A 20,543-nucleotide genomic window follows, 5' to 3' on the forward strand; every position below is an offset into this window, starting at 1 on the left:
AGGTGGACCAGTGGATCTGGGAAGAGGACACCCCAGCTGGCTGGCCTGTTCTGCCACCACGTAGCTCTGTGATCTTAAACTGCTTTGCCTTTAGCAACTTGTTCCTCAGCTACAAAACGGGAATACCAGTACATACATGCCGGTTTCCTAAGAAAAATGCACGTGTGAAAAGCACTCTATAAACCATAAAGTCCTAGGCAATGATTTAAATCCAACTCTGAATGTATTAACTGGATGAACATGGCCTGACTTTAAGAGATAAAGATTAATCATAATCCCAGCAGAATTACTTCACCAAAAATTCCTAATACGTGCATCTGCTGCAACTGTCAACTGGAACACTGTTGGACTGTTATTCAAACAGGACTTCACCTATTACCAATAACTGAGTGACAGTTACAGGAACCAACACCCGCAGGTAGGTCGCACAGCCCGGAAAGTCACCGTCATACAAGGCGGCGTCCACGTGACACAGTTGCTATGTACATTTCCACAGCGGTCACCTCAGGAGGCCACACGCTGCGTCTTCCCTTTCACAGAAGCTATTCTCTGGGCACTACCTTCAGATGCAGCAGTGGGCTCCTTTGGACATTCCACAGCTGACAAATCAGCTTTACTACTGGGGAAGTTTGGTTTTAGCTCAAGAGCCACATGCCATTCAGAGCCATGTTTGCTGGAACAAACTGGGTAGAAACAACAGGAACTGGAGTCGGGGTGTAGGGGGAAGCAGGTACGGCACTAAACCCAGGCTTCCCCACCTGGGCTAAGTATCCATATGGTAGAGGGAATAATGCCAGCAGGCAAATATGGCCATTTTCCTGAAACATACATTTTATTAAAAGATTTTGGGAGAAGGGAAAAAAAACAAGGAATCACCAGTGAGTAACTTTTAAATGACTGCAAATTCTCAATAAATGCTTTTTTTTTTTTTGATTTCACAGAATTTTTATGCTCAGAGCACTTTTCAAAACTACATCCCCACTGTTATGCGGGGAAACACTAGGAAAGACTACAATAAGCACACAAGACTTCTTGCATCATTTATAAATTAGATGAAATGGCAAACCCTAAAACAATGGTTCCAAAAACATCTTTATTGAGCACGAAGTCTGTGAAATACTGGCCAAACTACCATAGTAATTACTTGGAAAGTGGCAATGTGGGGCGGGGGGGGGGGGGTGTCACTATCACTCTGGAGTCCTATTTCAGATGTGGAAGACTCTAACAACAAACTAATAATTTGATGACAATTTGTTTAAAACTAGATTAACAAGCTCCTAGGAGACCCCATTATCTTATTATTGGTGTTCCTAGACAGAGAACACTGCCCTGGGAAATTCTATTTCTCCTTTAAACCTGGAAATCCCAGACTCTGACACCTTCTTAAGGATAAGCAGCTTGGTGTCACAATATGTCTGGGACACCTTTACAGAACTAATCAATACTGCTGCCAATATACTGCGAGCCATCTCGAGTATCTTTATTTCTCACTGGCCCACCATGGCAAGGGGAGCAAACAGTAACCCAAAGAGCAATGCTTGCTGCATAAAGGCAGCCCAAAACTGGGGGGAAGGTTGTACAGCTCAGGGGTAGAGCACGTGCTTGGTGTGCACAAAGTCCTGGGTTCAGTCCCCTGGGCCTCTGTTGCGGGGGGGGGTGGGGGGTAGAAGCAGCGCCAAATGACCAAAATGTCAGCTCATCTCTTAAGACGTAAGTTGGGTTCCCAATGGCAAAACACCCAAGTATGTCTTGCTCAGAGCCATACCTTCACTCCTGTCTAAAATGAAGCTTCTCAAATCTTTTTTTTAATGCTTTTTAACCATGTGTAATTTCCATGGGGAATTCTTCCTGGGCTGTTGAATCTGCCTTGCTCTTTGCTTGGAACGCCCACCAGACTGCATGGATTCCAGTTACTCCACCATTAAATATTATGACAAGTAGTAATAAATAGTCAGGCCACTGAGCGGCAAGGGGAAGGAAGCCAATGAGGGTCAGACTTTCAGGGTTAGCTAAGCCACTTCCCCTAAAGGCACCCCTAGTCTAACGTCATGAACCCACAGGTCCTGATGCTAGACCGCCACATCTACGGAACACACCCAAGCTCTCCAGACTTCAATTCCACTTTTTTGTTTCAGTAATACCAACATTAATGAAGTGTTTTGCCTGTCCTTATTCTAAATTAACCCTTCAAAATATACCTGGAATTATTAAACTTGGTTCAAACATCCTTTTCAACATAAAGATACAAATTAGCACAACCCTCATCACTCCAGAGTGTGTAAAAATATATCTATCTATCTATCTATCTATCTATCTCTGGTAGAAGTAAAAACTTCAATGAAAATCAGAATTAGGATTCTGATCCGATTATATTAATTTTCTAATTGATTTCATTTGAGGGCTACATCATTATAGAAGTGTCAAAAGCTCTGCTAAAAATTTCACAACCTAAGAAAACCCAAAAAGGAGTTCATGGCTTAACAAACTCAATACATACCAAGAACCCTGTTTAAAGCCTATATTCAAAGGACAACATCTAAATTATGAAGTTTATTACAGTCAAAGGGAAGTCACTTTATACTCTCATGACCACGACTCAATCTGTTCACTCTACAACTTTCCTGAGACCATACAAACCTGTAGAAGGTACCACGGGGCACGAGGGAGAGAGCTCAGAACCCAGTCTCTTTAAAAACACACCGACTGCAATAACCCAATTTAAAAGCCACCAGCCCCTAATACTCATACCAGTACTGTGGTTTCAAGGGCAAACACAGTCTGTGCACTTGGATATGAAGAGCAGGTGAAGCACGACAAGCAATCAACGTCAAAGAAACGTTAAAAGTAGGAGGGGGGCACCCCTATACTCAGCTCCTCTCCAAGGGGTGAGGTAGTAGGTTAGATGCTGGGGAATCAGTGGACTGAGACGCGGACAGGTCCCCTGAGAAAGGCGACTGTACACAGAGGGGTACGCGCCTGGCTGGGAGAAGCCCACAATGCACATGGAGCAAGACGGATGGATCAGGGTGAGGGGTCTGCCAGGGGAGAGAAGAGTGTCTGGGCAGCAGAGAGGGAGAGAGGGAGAGAGAGAGGCTGTGAGAATGAGGGGAAGTGAGAAGCAGGGGGAGGAAGGCCGGTGAGCAGCACCTCCATCACAAAAGGCCTTTGTGCCGTGCACTTTATCCAGAAGGTAAGGGGGTCCACAAAAGGCTGCTTGTCAGAGGAATAACAGGCAAGGATGTATCTTTTTTGGGGGGGGGGTAAATGGGTTTATTTACTTATTTATTTATTTTAATGGAGGTCCTGGGGATTGGACCCAGGACTTAGTGCATGCTAAGCATGCACTCTACCACTGAGCGAGACCCTCCCCCAAGGATGGACGTCTGAGATGCGTCACTTGGGTAGGAACGCGGAGAACAGGCTGTGGCAGCTGTAAAACCCAGGCAGGAGACCATCTGAAGAAGATGCTGCCAGACCTGGTGAGCCACTGGGGACGGGGAGTATGAGAGGAGGCGAGGGGCTTCCTGACTTCCAGCAAAGGAGTTCAAGGTCAGCAGAGAGGAAGGGGCCACGCTGGAGGAGCAGCGTGGGGGAGGGGCTGCAGCAGACTGAGCCCAGAGCTGCATGCAGGACACACTGAGGAGAGCTCTGTAGGCAAGTGCACAGGTGAGGCCCCTGGGCAGCAGGTACCACTGAGTTCAAGTTCCTTCTCTCCATAAAAAGCCCAGAGAGCAGGCATGATCGCCCAGGGACATGACCGAGGGGAAGAGAGGGCATTCAGGATCAGGACGGAGTCTGGGGAGCCAACTTCAGGTTTAAGATGCATGATCCTATCAACAGGGAAGGAACTTGAGGGTTGTGCTAAAAACACAGTTTCCAATTTCTGAAGGAAAACAAAGAAAAGTGGAGAGGAGTTCTGTTCCCTGAGGGGCTCTGAGATCCCTTCATCGCCAAAAGGAAGCTTCCCTGAAGATTAAGTCGTTTTTGTCTGCAATTACATCTTTCAGTACGCTGCTGAAAGGTTAATGAGATTTCCTTCGTGTTCTGACTCTTCTGATGGCCTCTAACGGCTGTAAACGGTTTCAGGAGAACACATGTTGCTGCTGCTTCCAACCAGATAAAAGCACATTTTTTCAGAAAGGGGCCTTCCACAGCAACTTAGCTAGCCCCAGCCAGTCAGTATTTGTGATTTAACATGATCATTTCAAAAGTTGACATAATATACTATTCATACTTGGCCAATGCTGAAACTTTTCACCTTCTAACAAATACACTCCACAAAGGCGTATGGGAGAGCTGGACCTGCTTCCCGGAGAGCAGTCGATTCTCGCTCCCCTCCGCTCTCCCCCTGAATTCACAGCAGCACTCTTTCTTTCTCAGCGGAGGAACAGATGACTGTGGATATCCGAGAACACCCCAGAGAAAAAGGGGGATTGGACCAGAGAGAGGGAAGACATTTTTCAAATATTGCTTCTTTGGCTTTCAACCAAGAACAATTAAATAGCATGCACGGAAGATGAAGTCAAGATAATATAAACAAAATCTTCAATGAGGCCAATGACCCTAAAAGCTTTTCCGAACTTTGAGATTACAGGCAAGCAGCTCTGGTGCCCTGCGCCGGCTCCCCAGTCAGCAGTGGTCTGGTTCTGGTCCCACCATGGGCAGCCTGGGAGTGAAACACAGAGCCCCCTTCACGGTCTAGACTCTCCAGCGACATGTCAGTGCCGCCTACACTTTCCCCGGGACGTCCTGAGACTCTCTTTTATGGTCAGATTGCTCTCTTGAATCCAAGTCAGGAGCCGCTCTCCTATATGGGTTCTCTCAGAGACCCGCTCATTTTGTGGGATTCACACATGCTGGTTCTACTGAAGTCAAGTTCATTTTTCCTTTTTTTTTTTTCTTTCCTTTCTTTTTCTTTTCTTTTTTTCTTTTTCTTTTTATCACTCCCCAAGAGGTGCAATTTTCCAGTTTCCAATTTAACCCTTCCCACCTGCTTCAAGTTCATCTTAATCTCACTAAAGTTAGCGCAGCAGGGGAGTGATTAAAATGACAATCCGAAAAGCATTTGAAAAACGTGTGAAGAGATACCAACAACTTCATAAATCAAGTTAAGGGAAAATGGCATGAAAAGAGCAGGGCAAACCTAGGACTGATCACAGCCCAGAGTAGAAAATGAATACCCGCGCCATAAATAAATGACTGAGTAAATCGATGGATGGGAGAGAAGAGACAAATCTCCCACACAGAAGAATTCTAAATAATTCATGGAGGTGGAGTGTAATTCCACTTAATGACTCGCCTCTGAAGAAAGAGGTTTAAGAAAAAAGTCACTTTACAGTGGAAAGAGCTGACCAGCAGCACCTCCACCAGGTGGCCAAGGTCAATGTCAAGTGCTAAGTCACGATGACAGCGGTACCCTTGACTAGGATGGGAATGTTCCTCCTCCCCAAAGCCCATAAACTCAACCAGACAGTAACAGAAAAGAACAAATCTGACTCCACATTAGAGCCGTTCCTTTGGCTTTAACCCTGTGCTCTGTTTCCTAGGCTTAGTTCTGCTGGCTCTGAACCTTCTGCAGAAAGTTGCCTACAGCCTGAAATATACAGGAGAGCCCATTCTCAAGACTCTGACCTTTAAGGGCATAACACCTTCGCATTCGTATAGAGATAACAAGTTGCAGAATAGGAAAAGTTTGTTTTGTTGGAGGTTTTACAGGGACACCATGATCTGACCCACGTGGACAGCTGCAAGAACAAAGGATTCCAAGAACAAAGGATTCCTACACCAGGAAGTCTGCAACAACCAAGCACACCCCTTCCCCTTTTTAGGAAAAAAAGAGCCTGAATTCAGATTTGGGGAAGATCGTTCTCCAGGACGGTAGTCGGCCATCTTCTAGGTTGGCGGGTTTTCCAAATAAAGTCATTATTCCTTGCCCCAACACTTTGTCTACCGAGTTACTGGCCTGTCGTGCAGCAAGCAGAACGACTTTGGACTCGGTAACAGAAGCATGAGGAAAAACCTCAGACCACTCCACATGGATGGACACTTTACAAAACACCTGACCAGAACTTCAAAACAGCCAAGGTTTCGAAAGTCAGGGACGTCTGACTGTCACAACCCAGAGGATCTTAAGATGTGACAACTAAAAGGAATATGATGTCCTGGGTAGGACCCTGGGACAGAGAACATTAGGGGGAAACCAGGAAAATCCAGATAAAGAATGGAGTTTCGTTCATGGTAAAGAACCCGTGCTGGTTTCTCAGCTGTGACAAATGTACCCCAGTAACATAAGACGCTGACATTAGGGTAAACTCTCTGCACGATCTTTACAGCTTTTCCATGTATCCTAAAAGCAAAAGGTTTAATTTAAAAGTCACAAGAGATTATATGAGTTTTGAAAGTATTAAAACTTTCATCTTCTTAAAAAAATCCCTTCTGTGCAGTAGAAGGTAAATAAATAGTAAGAACTCTGGTGATTACTTTACCCATCAAAGGACATCAGATTTAGAATTCACAGAGAGAACACAAGAAGCTACGGAAATGGACACGAAGGTGTTCTAGAAGGTTTTCAACATCCAACCTGCATCATGAACTTGCTGTCACACAAGAGGAAAAAAAATCTCAACTGAAAACAAACAAACAAAAAAACCCAAAAGCAACCAAGAGGCTTGGAAGTCCAGCTAAAAGGAAAGCAACTAGGGATAAAACACAGCAAAATGCTGGAATAGTTGATTCTGAGAAGATTAAAACATATAAATCAGGGCTGACCAAACTGTGAATCATGATTAAGGAGTTTTGAAATCAACTCAGCCGTAGCAACTAGCATTTTTTGAATGAAATAAAAAAGTTCCCTGGACAGATGGTCATGATGGTTACAAACAATGTGAATTTATTTAATACCACAGAACTCTACACTTAAAAACAAATGAACTACTTATTATTTATAACTTAGATGACTGATTTCTTGAATATGCATAAGCATATTTGACTGTCCTTTAATATTAGATTACTGCATTCTGTTGATTCTTATTTTGTGGTTGGCTTTACTCCTTTGATAACTATATAAATTTAAAAAGCCAAAGCTCTAATCTGTTCTTAGAAACAATGTACATACATATAAACTAAAAAAAAAATGCAGTACACTGTATATATGTATTTACATGCAACATAATGTATATGTGTGCAAACTGTAATCATTCTACCTATTAAAACTGAAAAAGGAAAAAAAAATACACACATAAAAACAAACAAAACAAGTTCCATGGACAGATGGTCATGATGGTTGCACAATGTGAATTTACCTAATATACAGAACTCTACACTTAAAAATGGCTAAAATGGTAAATATATGTATTTTGCCACAATAAAAAAAAATGAAATAGAAAACAGAGGACACCACAGGTAGCAAAAGTAAGCACTATTTTATACATAAATAAATAAGCATACAGGGACATATTCACACATCCACACAGGTTGCCTTTGGGTGCGCAAGCAATGGTGATGTAAAATGTATCTTTTACTGTGAGTCACTGTCAAAAGGCTTGAAAGCCATTGTCTCAATCTCCCTCACTCCCACACCTTCACTCTGATAATCTGTGTCAAATCAGCAACAAGGATAAAATCCGACTTAATACCTTTACCTGTGACGAGAAGTTGGTGAAAAGAAACTGGTTCTCATTCATAAGAAAGAGGAGAACTACACCTGGAAAAGAGGAAAACCAGGGCCAAGGCACACACACAAGGCCCCCGGAGCCCAGCCCGGGCATTCCCACTCCACACTCACCTCCCCTGCCCACCTGCCCACCTGCCCCCTCCCCGGGACGTGTTCCATCAAGCCTGAGATTCCGAGAAGACAGCCAAGCGGGCTGATCTCCTTCCCACTAGATCCTCTCCCATCACAGTCATCCTCTCCCCAGATGCTGAACTGGAATTCCAGAAGCCCTCCACGGTTTTCCTCTCTCCCTCTCCACGACCAAGTCAACAGAAATTCATCTCAGACCCCTCCTCGTACTTCCGTCCCCACCACCGCCAGCCCAGCCGGAACCACCACCAGCACTTCTCAGTGTTTCTTGCTTCCAGACCCTCAAACAAGACTGTGACAAACTCTGAACGCTGCCCCATATAGTTAAGTGACCCCAGTATTTAAGGTGTTACACTCCGCGTTTAAATGTTTGCAAAGAATGTAATTTCTAGTGTACTATAAATATCAGCGTTTTTCATAAAACTCACACTTTTTCAAATATATTCAAAGGACTCTAAATACCACTGCAATGACATCTGTCATCATCCATTTTTGAAAATATACAGAGAGGCTTTTTTTCCTCTCTTGCTGAAAAGTCCCACAAAGAATTTGAAAGTAATATATATTTACATTCAAAGCCTTATTCAACAAAACTGTAAATTGAGATTTCCTGTGACCACAGGGTCGAGACCTTAAATTTTTTTTCTTCTGAATTATTGATGTGATTTTGATTAGCACACAACTAATCAAACCAACAAGTTTCACAAATTTAGACAGGTAACTGAACATACAAATTCACATTTTATTAAAAATGCATCCTTTAATGAGATGGATGGACCTGTCTTTCCCCCAATTGGTTCATGTCAATATTACTGCTAGAATGAGACAGCAGTGATCAGCACCAAGTTCATCTTACCGTCCTTGGTTTTTTTTTGTCTGTTTGGTTTGAACATAAGCACTGGAAAAGCTTGTTCACACAAGTACATGTGATTCAGGAAGCAGCTTTGTATAGCACTGGCCCTAGATTCTCTAAACTCCCTCAGCACTTGATCCAAAAATCAATTTATCTATCATTGAAAAGAACTTTTGATGGTCTAATAACTGCCAATTTGATCGGGTCCGCCTTCAATTTTACAGAGAGATTTGAAAACCACCAGAGTACAAATCAATCTGTCATCCAATCAGAGTTAAACTGCTTTCTCCTAACCAATATTTCACACTGTCCCTTCGCCCAAGATGAAGCACACAGCAGGATCAGGGCTGGGTAAGAAGTATGCCCTTCTTTGGCAAAGTGGAGATGTGAGATTGCAAAAGAAGACGTGGAAAAGGACAACTTGCAACCTACAGACAGATTAGTTTCAGGAGAATATACAAATGTTGGGGATTAAAAGCTGATCCTCTGAAAGTTATCCCCATGCCCAGGTACCACTTAGTATCTTCATGTACCCCCAAGGGACCAGATATCCCAGTTTGACAACTAACCAAGACTGTCCCATGGCCAAAGCAGTCTCTTAAAAATTTAATTTTCATCTTTTGATTTGCTAGCCCCTGCTTTAAATCTTTTGACAACTCATCCCACACTTAAAAAACATTAAAAAAAAATAATAATAATAAAACCCAACCTCCTTACTGTAGCCTCATCTCACTATCCTACAAAACCACATTACCTGCCCCAAGTTCCTGGATTGCTGCCAGGGCTTCCTACCACAGGGCCTTTGCACCTGTCATTCCCTCCACCTGCTGAATGGCTGCTCCCACACATCCTCCAGGCTTCAGCTGTCACCTCTGACCACCTGACCACCCTATCCACCTCATTACTCTCTACTACAGAAATCTAATTCTTGATAGTTCTTATTATAAGCATACTTTTTTTTTTTTAACAATAATGTCTGACTTCTCTATTACACACAAACAGGTCTTGGTCAATGTTTTAAGTCCAGCACACAGCACCATGCCTGATGCTCCATAGATGTTTGTAAACAAGAAGGAAGGTGTAAGCACGCCATGGAGAAGTGAAGTTGGTGTGGGAGGAGGGGGTACTTTAACAGCTTTCTGTGCAACCTTATTTTAAACAAAGTCATATTAATTATTAGAGAGTACAGACACCCCAATGCCAAAGACAAAGGTACATCACAGATAATATTAGATATACAAGCACAGACATAGGCCAAGACTTCAGATAGCATCCTAGCAGGCAAGGAAATTCAGCATATATTTGCTCCCACTTTTTTCCTTACCTTTGCTCTTGAGAATGGTCCTCCATATCCTCTTCAGAATCACCCTATTGAGAAAGAACATGCTTTAACAGTTGTTTCAAAGGAACATGAAATCTCCAAAACAACAAAACAAATAAAAAACTGTTCTTCAACTCTCACAGGGGTGACGACCCCAATGTTCACAGCAGCACGATTTACAACAGCCAAGACATGGAAACAACCCAAATGTCCATCAACAGATGACTGGATAGAGAAGTTGTGGTGTATTTATACAATGGAATACTAATCAGCCATAAAACAGAATAAAATAATGCCATTTGCAGTGACATGGATGCACCTGGAGATTGTCATCCTAAATGAAGTAAGACTGAAAGAGAAAGAAAAATACCATATGTCACTCATATGTGGAATCTTAAAAAAAAAAGACACAAACGAACTTATTTATAAAACAGAAACAGACTCACAGAGAACAAACTTATGGTTACCAGGGGGTAAAGGAGGTGGGAAAAGATAAATTGGGAATTTGAAATTTACAGATACTAATGTATATAAAATAGATAAACAACAAGGTCCTACTGTATAGCACAGGGAACTATATTCAACAACTTGTAATAAGCTATAATGAAAAAGAATATGAAAATGAACAGATGTATGTATATGTATGACTGAAACACTATGCTGTGCACCAGAAATTGACACACTGTAAACTGGCTATATGTCAATTAAAAGAAGAATGCAAATACAATTTTTAAAAAATCTCACAGACATTCAATAAATATTTATTGGAAAAAAGAATGACATTAGAATGACACCACTAAAAGCCATAAATTGCCAAGTGATCTCTTAGATAGTCATTGTAAGTAAACATTCTACCTATTAAAATCACAGCCAAAACATAATCTCAAAATTCGACAAAACTCCTCTCTCCACAAGCCTTTCTTTGATGTTTAAGTTTAATCACACGAGATAAAATTTAATGATAATTCAAATCCCCCAATATCAAAAATGCACTGTTTAGCTCAGACTCCTCCAAATGAACCAATGGTATATTTTGACACCAACGTAAAAAGGCTGATAACATTATACATGGCATACATATCATACTCGAAAGGACTTTCAACATCTTCTCCAAGACTGCCAGGGCCAAAATGGGACCAAAAATCACATACCGGGAGGGGAAAAGGAAAGGTGCTTGCAATAGAAACGGAAGGGCAGATCCAGTTAAACGCTTCACTGCTGTCTGCCTGGAAGATGCGCTGGTGACAGAAGAGTCTTCCCCAAGCTCAGTGGCTTCGGGAGTACCGACCCTTTCCGTTCCTCCAGCTTCTCTTGGTCACACTGCCCTCTTCCTCCCCATCACTGCCAGTCCTCCTGGGCCCAGACCCCTCTCCACTAATGCCCTCCAAATGCTGACCTACGCTGGCAACCATCAGACCAAACCCCAGCCTCCGGCCCCAACTACTCAATCACACATGCAGATACTCAACAAAAGCCTATCCTCCCACAAGAGCCAAGGCTCGGGTGGCTCTGGTCAGCACAGCACTGAGCCGTGCCCAGCACATGCCAGGGACTCCACAGTCCGTGTCAGATGAATTCGTTTACAGCTCCAGCCCTACTGCCAGAACCTCCAGGATATACGCACTTTGTGTCCCCAGAGACAATTATGACCCATACCAGACTTCTCAAAGACAGGGATCCCTGCCAAGGGCCTCCTTCTGTTCAGGATGCCATCATACTCCTTGACCCCTGGGCAAACCTTAAGGTCATCTTACACTGGTCTCCTTTATCTCCAAGCATGAGGACTTACCCACTCATCGGAAATAAAGTTCAGACTGTCCTCCATCCTGTCTGCCAGCAAATTAGACCAAGCCTTCAGTAGCCCAGGCCTGCATTACCACCACAGACGGGCTTGTCACTCTGTTTAAGACGGCTGCCTCTCAAGGACAGGGAGAAAAGGGAACCCTCATGCACTATTGGTGGGATGGTAAACTGGTACAGCCACTATGGAGAACAGTATAGGGGTTTCTCAGAAAACTAAAAGCAGAACTACCATATGATCCAGCAATTCCACTCTTGGGTATATATCAAGAAAAAATGAAAACACTAATTTGAAAAGATACATGCACCCCAATGTTCACAGCAGTACAATTTACAATAGCCAAGACATGGAAGCAGCTTAAGTGTCCATCAACAGATGAATGGATAAAGAAGATGAGGAATATATATTTAAATGTTTATGTATGTACGTGTGTGTGCATACACATACACACAATGGAATATAACTCAGCCATTAAAAATGATGAAATTTTGCCATTTACAACAATATGGATAGACTTGGAGGTTATGCTTGGTGAAATAAGCTAGAGAAAGACAAATACCATATGATGATATCATTTATATGTGGCATCTAAAAAAAAAGACAAACTAGTAAATATAACAAAAAAAGAAAGATTCACGGATACAGAGAACAAACTAGAAGTTACCAATGAGAAGAGGGAAGACAGGGGTAGGGGACTAAGAGATACAAACTACTATGTATAAGATAAATAAGCTACAAGGATGTATTATTGCACAGCTCAGGGAATCTAGCCAATATTTCATAATAATTATAAATGGAGTATAAGCTTCAAAAATTATGATCACTATGTTATACACCTGAAATATATGTATATTGCACATCAATTATATCTCAATTAAAAATTGTTTTTAAAAAGAATGCTGCCTTCAACCCATCCTGTGTGTCAACGAGGAACCAACCTTCCTCAACATCAGTCATTACTTCCCACCTGCATAGTATGGACCCAGGAGTCAAGATCATCGTGTTAATCTCTGCTCAAGAACCTACCATGGCTGCCTAACCGCTAGTCAGGTACACTCCAAGCTCCTGAACCTGGACTTGAGCAACTGTCACTTGAACTTGACACACTGATCCCAATCTCTACAACCACACTTCAGCAGACAGGCTGGCTCCCATTCAAAACCTCAGCATACACACCCACGTGAGGTTCCAGGCCAATGCAAGTCTCTAAGCGGCCCCGCTCTCCCAGGAGCCTTAACAGACCCACCAACACACACAGCTCCTCTCTCCCCTCAGTGTCTACATTTCAGCACTTGAACACGGCCTTATCTCCCCAACACCACCAAGCTCTCAAAGGTCAGAAACCAAACCCTGTAACTTCTCCCCACTCCCTCTTGACAGTGCCTCAGGGCCCTTGCATGAGCTATTCTAATTCTCTCGCTGCTTTCAGGGGTTGGCTCAAATATTAAAAACAGGCCCTCTCAAAGAGATCTGCCTTGACCTCTTAAATTAAAATCAAAACTCGTATCAACCGAGTCTTCCTCCAGTCTGCTACCACACAGTCCTGATGCCCTTGTAACAGACTATGTAACTCACAACTGGGTCTAGTTCCTATTTATTATCTACATGCCTCCACTGAACTGCCAGCTCCACGAGGGCAGTGGAGTTTCTTTTTTGGTTCCCCGTGACAGCCTCAGAGCCTGAAACAGTGCTTGGCCCTCAGTACATGTTCATGAATGTCTGCGGGGCTAAGTAGAGTCCAGCTGTTTAAATACTAGTGGATATCACCTCACATCTGTCAGACAGCTCTCATGAAACAGACAAAGAGTTAACAAAGGCTGGTGAGGATGTGGAGAAAAGGGAGCCCTCGAGCACTGTTGCTGGGATTGCAAGCTGGTGCAGCCCCTGTGGAAAACAGTATGGAAGTTCTTCAAAAATTTAAAAATAGAACTACCATATGCTCCAGCAATCCCACTTCTGGGTATTTATCCAAAGAAAACTAAAACACTAATTTGAAAAGATATACACACACCTATGTTCACCGCAGCACTATTTACAGTAGCCAAGACACAGAAGCAACCTAAGTGTCCATTAGCAGATGGCTGGATAAAGAAGATATGGTGTGTATATATATATATATATAATGGAATATTATTCAGCCACGAAAAAGAATGAAATCTTGCTATTTGGGACAACATGAATGGATCTCAAAAGCATTATGTTAAGTGAAATAAGTCAGACAGAGAAAGGCAAATTCTGTATGATCTCACTTTTTTATGGAATCTTAATAAAAAATAAACCACCAAGCTCAGAGATACAGAGAACAGATTAGTGGTTGCCAGAAACAGGGGGTGGGGGTGGGTAGAAGAGATGAAAGGCATCAAAAGGCACAAGCTTCCATGTATAAAATAAGTCATGGGGTGAAATGTACAGCATGATGTACATGATTATAGGTAATAATACTCTATTGCATATTTGAAGGTTACTAAGAGAGAAAATCTTAAAAGTTCTCATCGCAAGACAAAAAAAATTTTTTTGTAACTTTGTATGGTGATGGACATTAACTAGACTTATTGCGGTGATCATTTTGCAATCTCTCCAAATACAGAATCACCTGAAATTAATATAACATGTTAATTATACCTCAATAAAACTTATTCAATAAAAATAAAATTTAAAAATACCAGTAGATGGAACTATTCTTTTTAACTTCGTAAAGCAAATTTTTCTAACTCAAAACAGAACATGAAATTATTTCTCTGAGACACAGGAACTTTATTCACCACAATACCACTGTCATGGTCAGACTCCTAAAACTCAGACAATACAGAAGCTTAGGCTCTGGACACCTCCTGGGTTCAAACCCCACCACTGCCATTCCCTTATCACCTTGGGCAAGTCATTTACCTACTGGGTGCCTCCATTTCCTTATCTGAAATCAGCTCACAACACGTCATACTTTTTAGTGTATTAACATGAGTTAATACTTATAAAGCGCTTCAACAATGCCAATGGTATTCAACCCCTGTTAGTTTTTTTTTTTTTTAATGTTAACAGTGGAAGGTGATTCAACCAATAAGAAGTCTCTATGACAAAAAGATTTCCAAACACGAGTCAGTGCTTCCTGGACTGGCGCGAGATGCTGTTACGTAACTCAGTACCTGAGCCACTTGGGTGCCATTTCCTGTTTCACTTTCTACCAGTTTCCGTTATCTTCACTCTCAGGCTTAAGGGACTAAAATAAACAAGATGTGGGACTTGTAAAGGCAGAAACTTTCTTATTCGTCACTGGCCTGCAGGGCCTATCTGGGCCAGGCCCATGTCAGGTGTTTGCCAGATGGACCAACAAGGCCAGGAGAGCCCCGAGCCTCCCCATCCCAAACCAGACCAACGTGCTCTCAGCAGGCGACAGCTGCTCCCACTCAGCACCAAGGTCCGTGTCCCAGACCCAGCCAGGGGCCTCAGGAGTGAATGGATTAAATGAACAAATTCTACACTGCCCTTCTTGCTGCTAGACCTGATACCAAAATGTGATTATTAGAGGGGAGGGTCTAGCTCAGCGGTAGATCGCGTGCTTAGCACGCATGGGGTCCTTGGTTCAATCCCCAGTACGTCCATTAGAAAAATAAATAAATAAATCTAATTACGGCCCCCAACCAAAAACAAAACAAAACAAAAGTGTGGTTATTAACCAATAATAGGAACTCAACCCCTAAGACATTCCACCTGCCATCTTCAGGAGTGACTAACTCATACACAGGGGAACTGGACAAGACTCTGACCACTGCCTCTCCACTAGGAAGAATGCATGCGCTAACCCCAGAATGCCTACTGTATGCCCAACATCGTGGCCACAACAGGGAACCCAAACACTCTTAAAGGGATACCAGTTAGGGCAACAAGGCATATGCAAAACAAAGAAAACATCCAGACACTCAAGAAAGTCCAGGAGGGAAGAGGAACAGTGACGGTAACAGTGGCACTGCCAAGCTGGGAGTCAGGAAGGACCGGTCCTGGACGAACCATGGGGCAGGAGCATCTGTGCTTTCATTCAGCAGGGAACCGCTGGATCTGCCTGGCCAAGGTGCAGGCTGGAGGGAGCAGCCCAGAGGACTGACCGGAGCTGCAGACAAGGTCAGAGTGCAAAAGGCCCCGAGGGCCAGAGCCAAGTCGAGTGGGTCACAGGGAATCACAGAAGGTTCTGATCCTGAAGTGGAGTCAGAAGGTGCACCAGGGGGAGGGTATAGCTCAAGTGGTAGAGTGCGTGCTTCCTATGCAAGGGGTCCTGGGTTCAATCCTCAGCACCTCCTCTAAAAATAAATAAATAATAAACCTAATTACCTCCCCACTCACTCCTAAAAAAAAAAAAAGGGCAGAAGGCGCACAAAGCAGTATCTTGCACAGACACAATTACTTCTTGACAATGAGCTGATGAAAACATTTGTTTGGTTTCTGTAGTATCACCACTTTGGGGTCAGGGCAGTGAAGTAGAGTCAGAGGAGAGGGAAAAATTCTGTAAATCTAAAAATAAAATCACATTTTTTTTCCTTCCTTCTTCTTATTATCACCATTGATAGAGCTTTTAATGTTCCTAGACCAAAATATTTTACCACATCAAAGAGTATATAACAAAAAGATGTGAATAACGTAACTTACCTATGCAATTATTGGGCACAAAATAGTATTGAGCTGTTTGCACTGGTTCAGGCCCTTCAAAGCAGGAAAGCTGTTCCGTGCTCTCCAATGACCAAATCCAGGGGTCAGTTGAGATACTGCCAAAGTAATAGGTGACCTATACTAAGTGCTAAGTTCCAGGTACTTAATCCTCACAAAATCCTCTGAGACCAGCACTGCTATTCACCCCATTTTGCAGATGAAGAAACCAAGGACAGGAGGTGAAAAGGGATGGAGCGATGAGTCAAATCCTGGAGGCCTGGCCAGAGGGATTTATAAGCCTGGCAGTTTATAAGTATTCAATTGTAATATTTGATTTTACTAGTAACGCATTTTTCAAGTTCTTGATTACTTCAGAGAGACTCACTAGAAAAAAGAACAAGGACAAGGAAAAAAAAAGAAAAAAAAGGCCCAATCTACAGAAAACATTTTCAAAATAGGTAACTGTATAAATAATTAGTGGTGGCAAATGTCAGTACTCAACGTTTTAATGCCACACCTTCTGATGCTCCTACGTCACCTATCACTGACAAATCTTAGTTTCCAAAGCCATCTTTAAGTCTTCCTGAAAGGAAGCCAACTTACAAATTAATTAAGGAGAAAACCCTCAAATTTAAATAACACCTATAAATGTTCTCTTTTTAACAGACTCTGTGATACACATGAGGGAACTTTCTCTGAAAAAAAATTCAAAATACTTTGAAAAGAATTCCCTAAAAATAACTGTCTTCAGAAAACACACACATACACATGTGCAGTTTAGAGAGAAATATATATGCAGTTCAGATAGATAAATAGACAGACCCATATATATCTTCACCCCCAACCAGGTAAAACAGTCCCCAAAAATATGCATCTAGACAGAAATGAAATATTTAGAAAATTACTTTGAATACCAGTTTCACTTTCAATATAGCTTTGATTAAAATAGCTATAAATGCTTCTGTAACAAGTAGTCCAGAAAGACGGCTTCCAAATGCTATTTTTTCCCCAAAACAAACTGCATTATACATATAAACAAAACCAGAAATTAAGAATTGTATAAAATAACTTTGGAGCCTATAAATAAAATCATTAATCACATCAGAGGCTCTGACATGTCCACCTCTGAGCACAGCGACTGATTTCAACTACCGCTGTAACAAATGAAAGTCTCTAATCTCCTTTCCTTTCTGTCTGAGTTGGCTTCTAAGACTAACCAGTAAGAGGTAGAGGCCACAACTGAGTAAAAATGCAAATATGTATAGATATACACCAGTGCTTCTCAACCCGGGCAATCCTGCTCCCCAGGGACATCTGGCAATGTCTGGAGACATTTTTAGCTGTCACTACTTCGGGGGTGGGGGAGGGAGTGCCACTGGTATCTAGCGGGTAGAGGCAGAGATGCCCTAACTGCTCAGCAGCCTACAGTGCCCAGGACAGTCCCCCACAATAAGCAGTTCTCCAGTCACTAACGCCTCTGCTGAAAACTCTGACACACACAAACACTACTACACTGTATTTCTTTAAAAGTGAATGTGTCAAATGTTAAGTGTGGTTCTCGCAGCAGGAACTGCATGATTTCTATTCCGTTCTTTTTATCTTTCTATATTCTATATATCTGCTAACTACAATCAGGAAAAAAATCCACTTAAGAATAAACTTTGAGAAGGACAAACTATTTGCTTCCCATCCTGATGGGGCTTTTTCTCCAAGGACTGGTCCCATTCAGCCCGCTGGCCTTCAGGGAAGGTCCAGGAAATTTTTCCTCTAAAAATCACCTCTCTACCTTGAAGCTGTTATTCATTAGCCCGGTTAAAAGGAATATTCCAAATATCTCAAAACCAGCACTCTAAACGCTTCACACAGGAGGGAGAACGCTGAAATGTAAAAGTGCACTCCAGTCAAGTTACAGCTAGATATCCTGTTTTCTGAACAGGCACAAGAGACAACATAGAATTAAGTGCTGCCACCAATGTGGGAAGTAATGAACATCTGAAAAATCACGGCACACAAGCTGAATATTTCCTTGTAATTCAAAATACTCTCCCCACCAAAAAAAAAACCCATGCATTTGAGGTTACTACTGCTGCTGCTGAAAAACAGCCAACATGATATTTCAATGTGCACATCTGCAGTCAATGAGAATCTCTCCTAAAAGTTAAACCTGAAACACGACAGCTTTGCAGTCCTGTATCTGTGGCAGCAGTGAACCCTGTATGATGCCAGATGCCTAACAAATTGTTAGCAATGATTTTTCCACATGCAATCATTATATCCTATAGGGGGGGAAAAACCCCAAAACCTGAAATTCAGGTTCTTAACAGGAGGGTGTATTCTAACACGAATTAAAGGTACTTGGAAAAAATCCAAGATTACAATCCTTTAGGTCACATCTCCATCCCAAAGCTACTTAACGCTAATGGTGAGTACCATTCACTAACATTTCTTAAATCAATATTCTATATTGTGCCTGTGGTCCTCAGGCACACAGCACGGCTCACGCAGAGACCAGGGCACGGGTCCCTCGCCCACCCCGGCCCACAGGCGGCCGCGGGGCCCGCCCTTCCCCTCGGCACCGCCGCCGCTGGCCGCAGCCCTGCTGAGGTGGCCTGGGCTCCCACCTCCTGAACTTGGGGCGGGCGTGACTCACGGCCTGTCACATGGCGCGGGAGGAGGCCGGGCAGGCCACCGCTGCCAGGTGTTAAGGCTCGGCCGACCGTTTATTTGCCTTGCAAAGTGGCCCGAGCGCCGGTGCCGCCGCGGGGCCGGCGGCCTCCGGGCCTCTGCTCGCTCGCAAGCCCGCAGCCGCCCTGTCACCTGGTCGTCCTCACCTGAGTGGGCAGCAGGAGTTCCCCTTCTTCTGCCTGCCACAGCTCCACCACGTTCGGCAAAGGCTCAACCGCTGCAAGAACACCGAAAAACACACCGCGCTTTTAATGCACGGAAAAGAAATGCTTCCTGTTTCCCGATCGTCCCCCCAAGCACCCGCCTCACCAAAACAAGCCTCCCTTTCCTTCTCGAAGTGGAGGCCACCCGAGGAGGGAGGCGAGAATCAGAACACAATGGACGGGGTGCAAGCCGGCGGCCCCTCGGAAGGAGAGGAGAGGGCGTGCGGACTCCGGGGCTCTCGTACTGGTGGGGGAAAGAGAGGGGAAGCCACTCCGCGGGACCCCGCGCTCCGCATCCCGCGGCAGCCGGGGCGGGCGTGTGCGGGATGCGACCCAGGCAGCCAGGCTCGCGGAACAAAGCTGCAGGAAGCCGGGCCGCGGCGGGGCCCCAGCGCGCGCCACACAAAGCGGGGGCTGCGCCCGGGGCGCCCGGGGCCCGCGCACAAAGGCTCCGGGGCGTGCGCGGCTAGCGGTCCGCGCGGCGGTCCCCAAGCCCCGCGACTTCCCAGCTTTCGGGTGTCGGGGGGGTGAGGGACGCGGCAGGGTACACCGCGGTTAGCAGAGGTTATCAGCACGGAATTGCAATCGCTTTCCTTCCTTCTTCGGCCCCTTTCCCGTTCCCCTCCTCGCCTTCTGATAGATTTCAGCAGTTCCCCAAAAGAAAGGGAAGGGGGGGCGGGGTGAAGAGGGAAGCCAGCGAAGCGGCGCCAGGCTGACCTTGTCCCTGAGCCCCTCCCGGGCGACAGCAGGGCAGGAGGACCTGGAAGACGCCCAGCAGGAGGTTCACGGCCGCGGCGGTGCGGCAGTAGCAGCCCGGCTGCGGGCGTCGGAGCCCCGCCATGCTGCTGCTCGCGCTCCTCTCGGGTGCTCGCCGAGCTCGCCGCTCGCTCGCTGGCGCCCGAGCCGCCTCGCCCCGGACCCGCCCCCGCGCCGCCCGCCCCGCCCCGCCCCGCCCCGCCCCGCGCCGCGCCGCCCCGCCCCCGCCCCGCCCTGCGCGCCGCCCGCTCCGCGCGTGTGCGCCACAGATAGGGAGGGACGGAGCGCGGCGGGGCGCGGGGAACGTGGACAATGCGCACTCCGCGGCCGCCGCCCCGCCCGATGCGGAGCACATGGCTGTGGGCCCGCCCCGCAGCGCTCTGCCGCTGCCTTCCCGAAGCTGCGGGGCCCGGGCGCGCTCTGCGACGGTGACAGGGGCGCTCAGAGGTGGCGGGAGGGGCTCCCGGGCCGCTGTCGCCAAGAACTTT

General features: G+C 44.8%; 1 protein-coding gene across 3 annotated transcripts in view; it reads right to left on the reverse strand.

Annotated features, from left to right (window-relative positions):
* Nucleotides 1–20,194, reverse strand: part of TMEM131L (transmembrane 131 like) — a 160,503-nt gene extending 140,309 nt beyond the window's left edge. For 2 of the 3 annotated variants that reach the window (XM_074377138.1, XM_074377132.1), the window contains exons 1-3: nucleotides 20,017–20,194; nucleotides 19,243–19,313; nucleotides 9,979–10,022 (exon numbers count right to left, since the gene is read on the reverse strand). In XM_074377138.1, the coding sequence (XP_074233239.1) occupies nucleotides 9,979–10,022; nucleotides 19,243–19,313; nucleotides 20,017–20,140 (239 nt within the window). In that variant the 5' untranslated portion in view covers nucleotides 20,141–20,194. Of the gene's footprint in view, nucleotides 1–9,978; nucleotides 10,023–16,411; nucleotides 16,528–19,242; nucleotides 19,314–20,016 lie in introns of those variants that run through there. The other variant, XM_074377143.1, reaches the window with a different exon arrangement.
* Nucleotides 20,195–20,543: the final 349 nt, after the last annotated feature.

The sequence above is a fragment of the Camelus bactrianus genome, chromosome 2, assembly GCF_048773025.1.
Source record: "Camelus bactrianus isolate YW-2024 breed Bactrian camel chromosome 2, ASM4877302v1, whole genome shotgun sequence".
Classification (NCBI taxonomy): Eukaryota; Metazoa; Chordata; class Mammalia; order Artiodactyla; family Camelidae; genus Camelus; species Camelus bactrianus.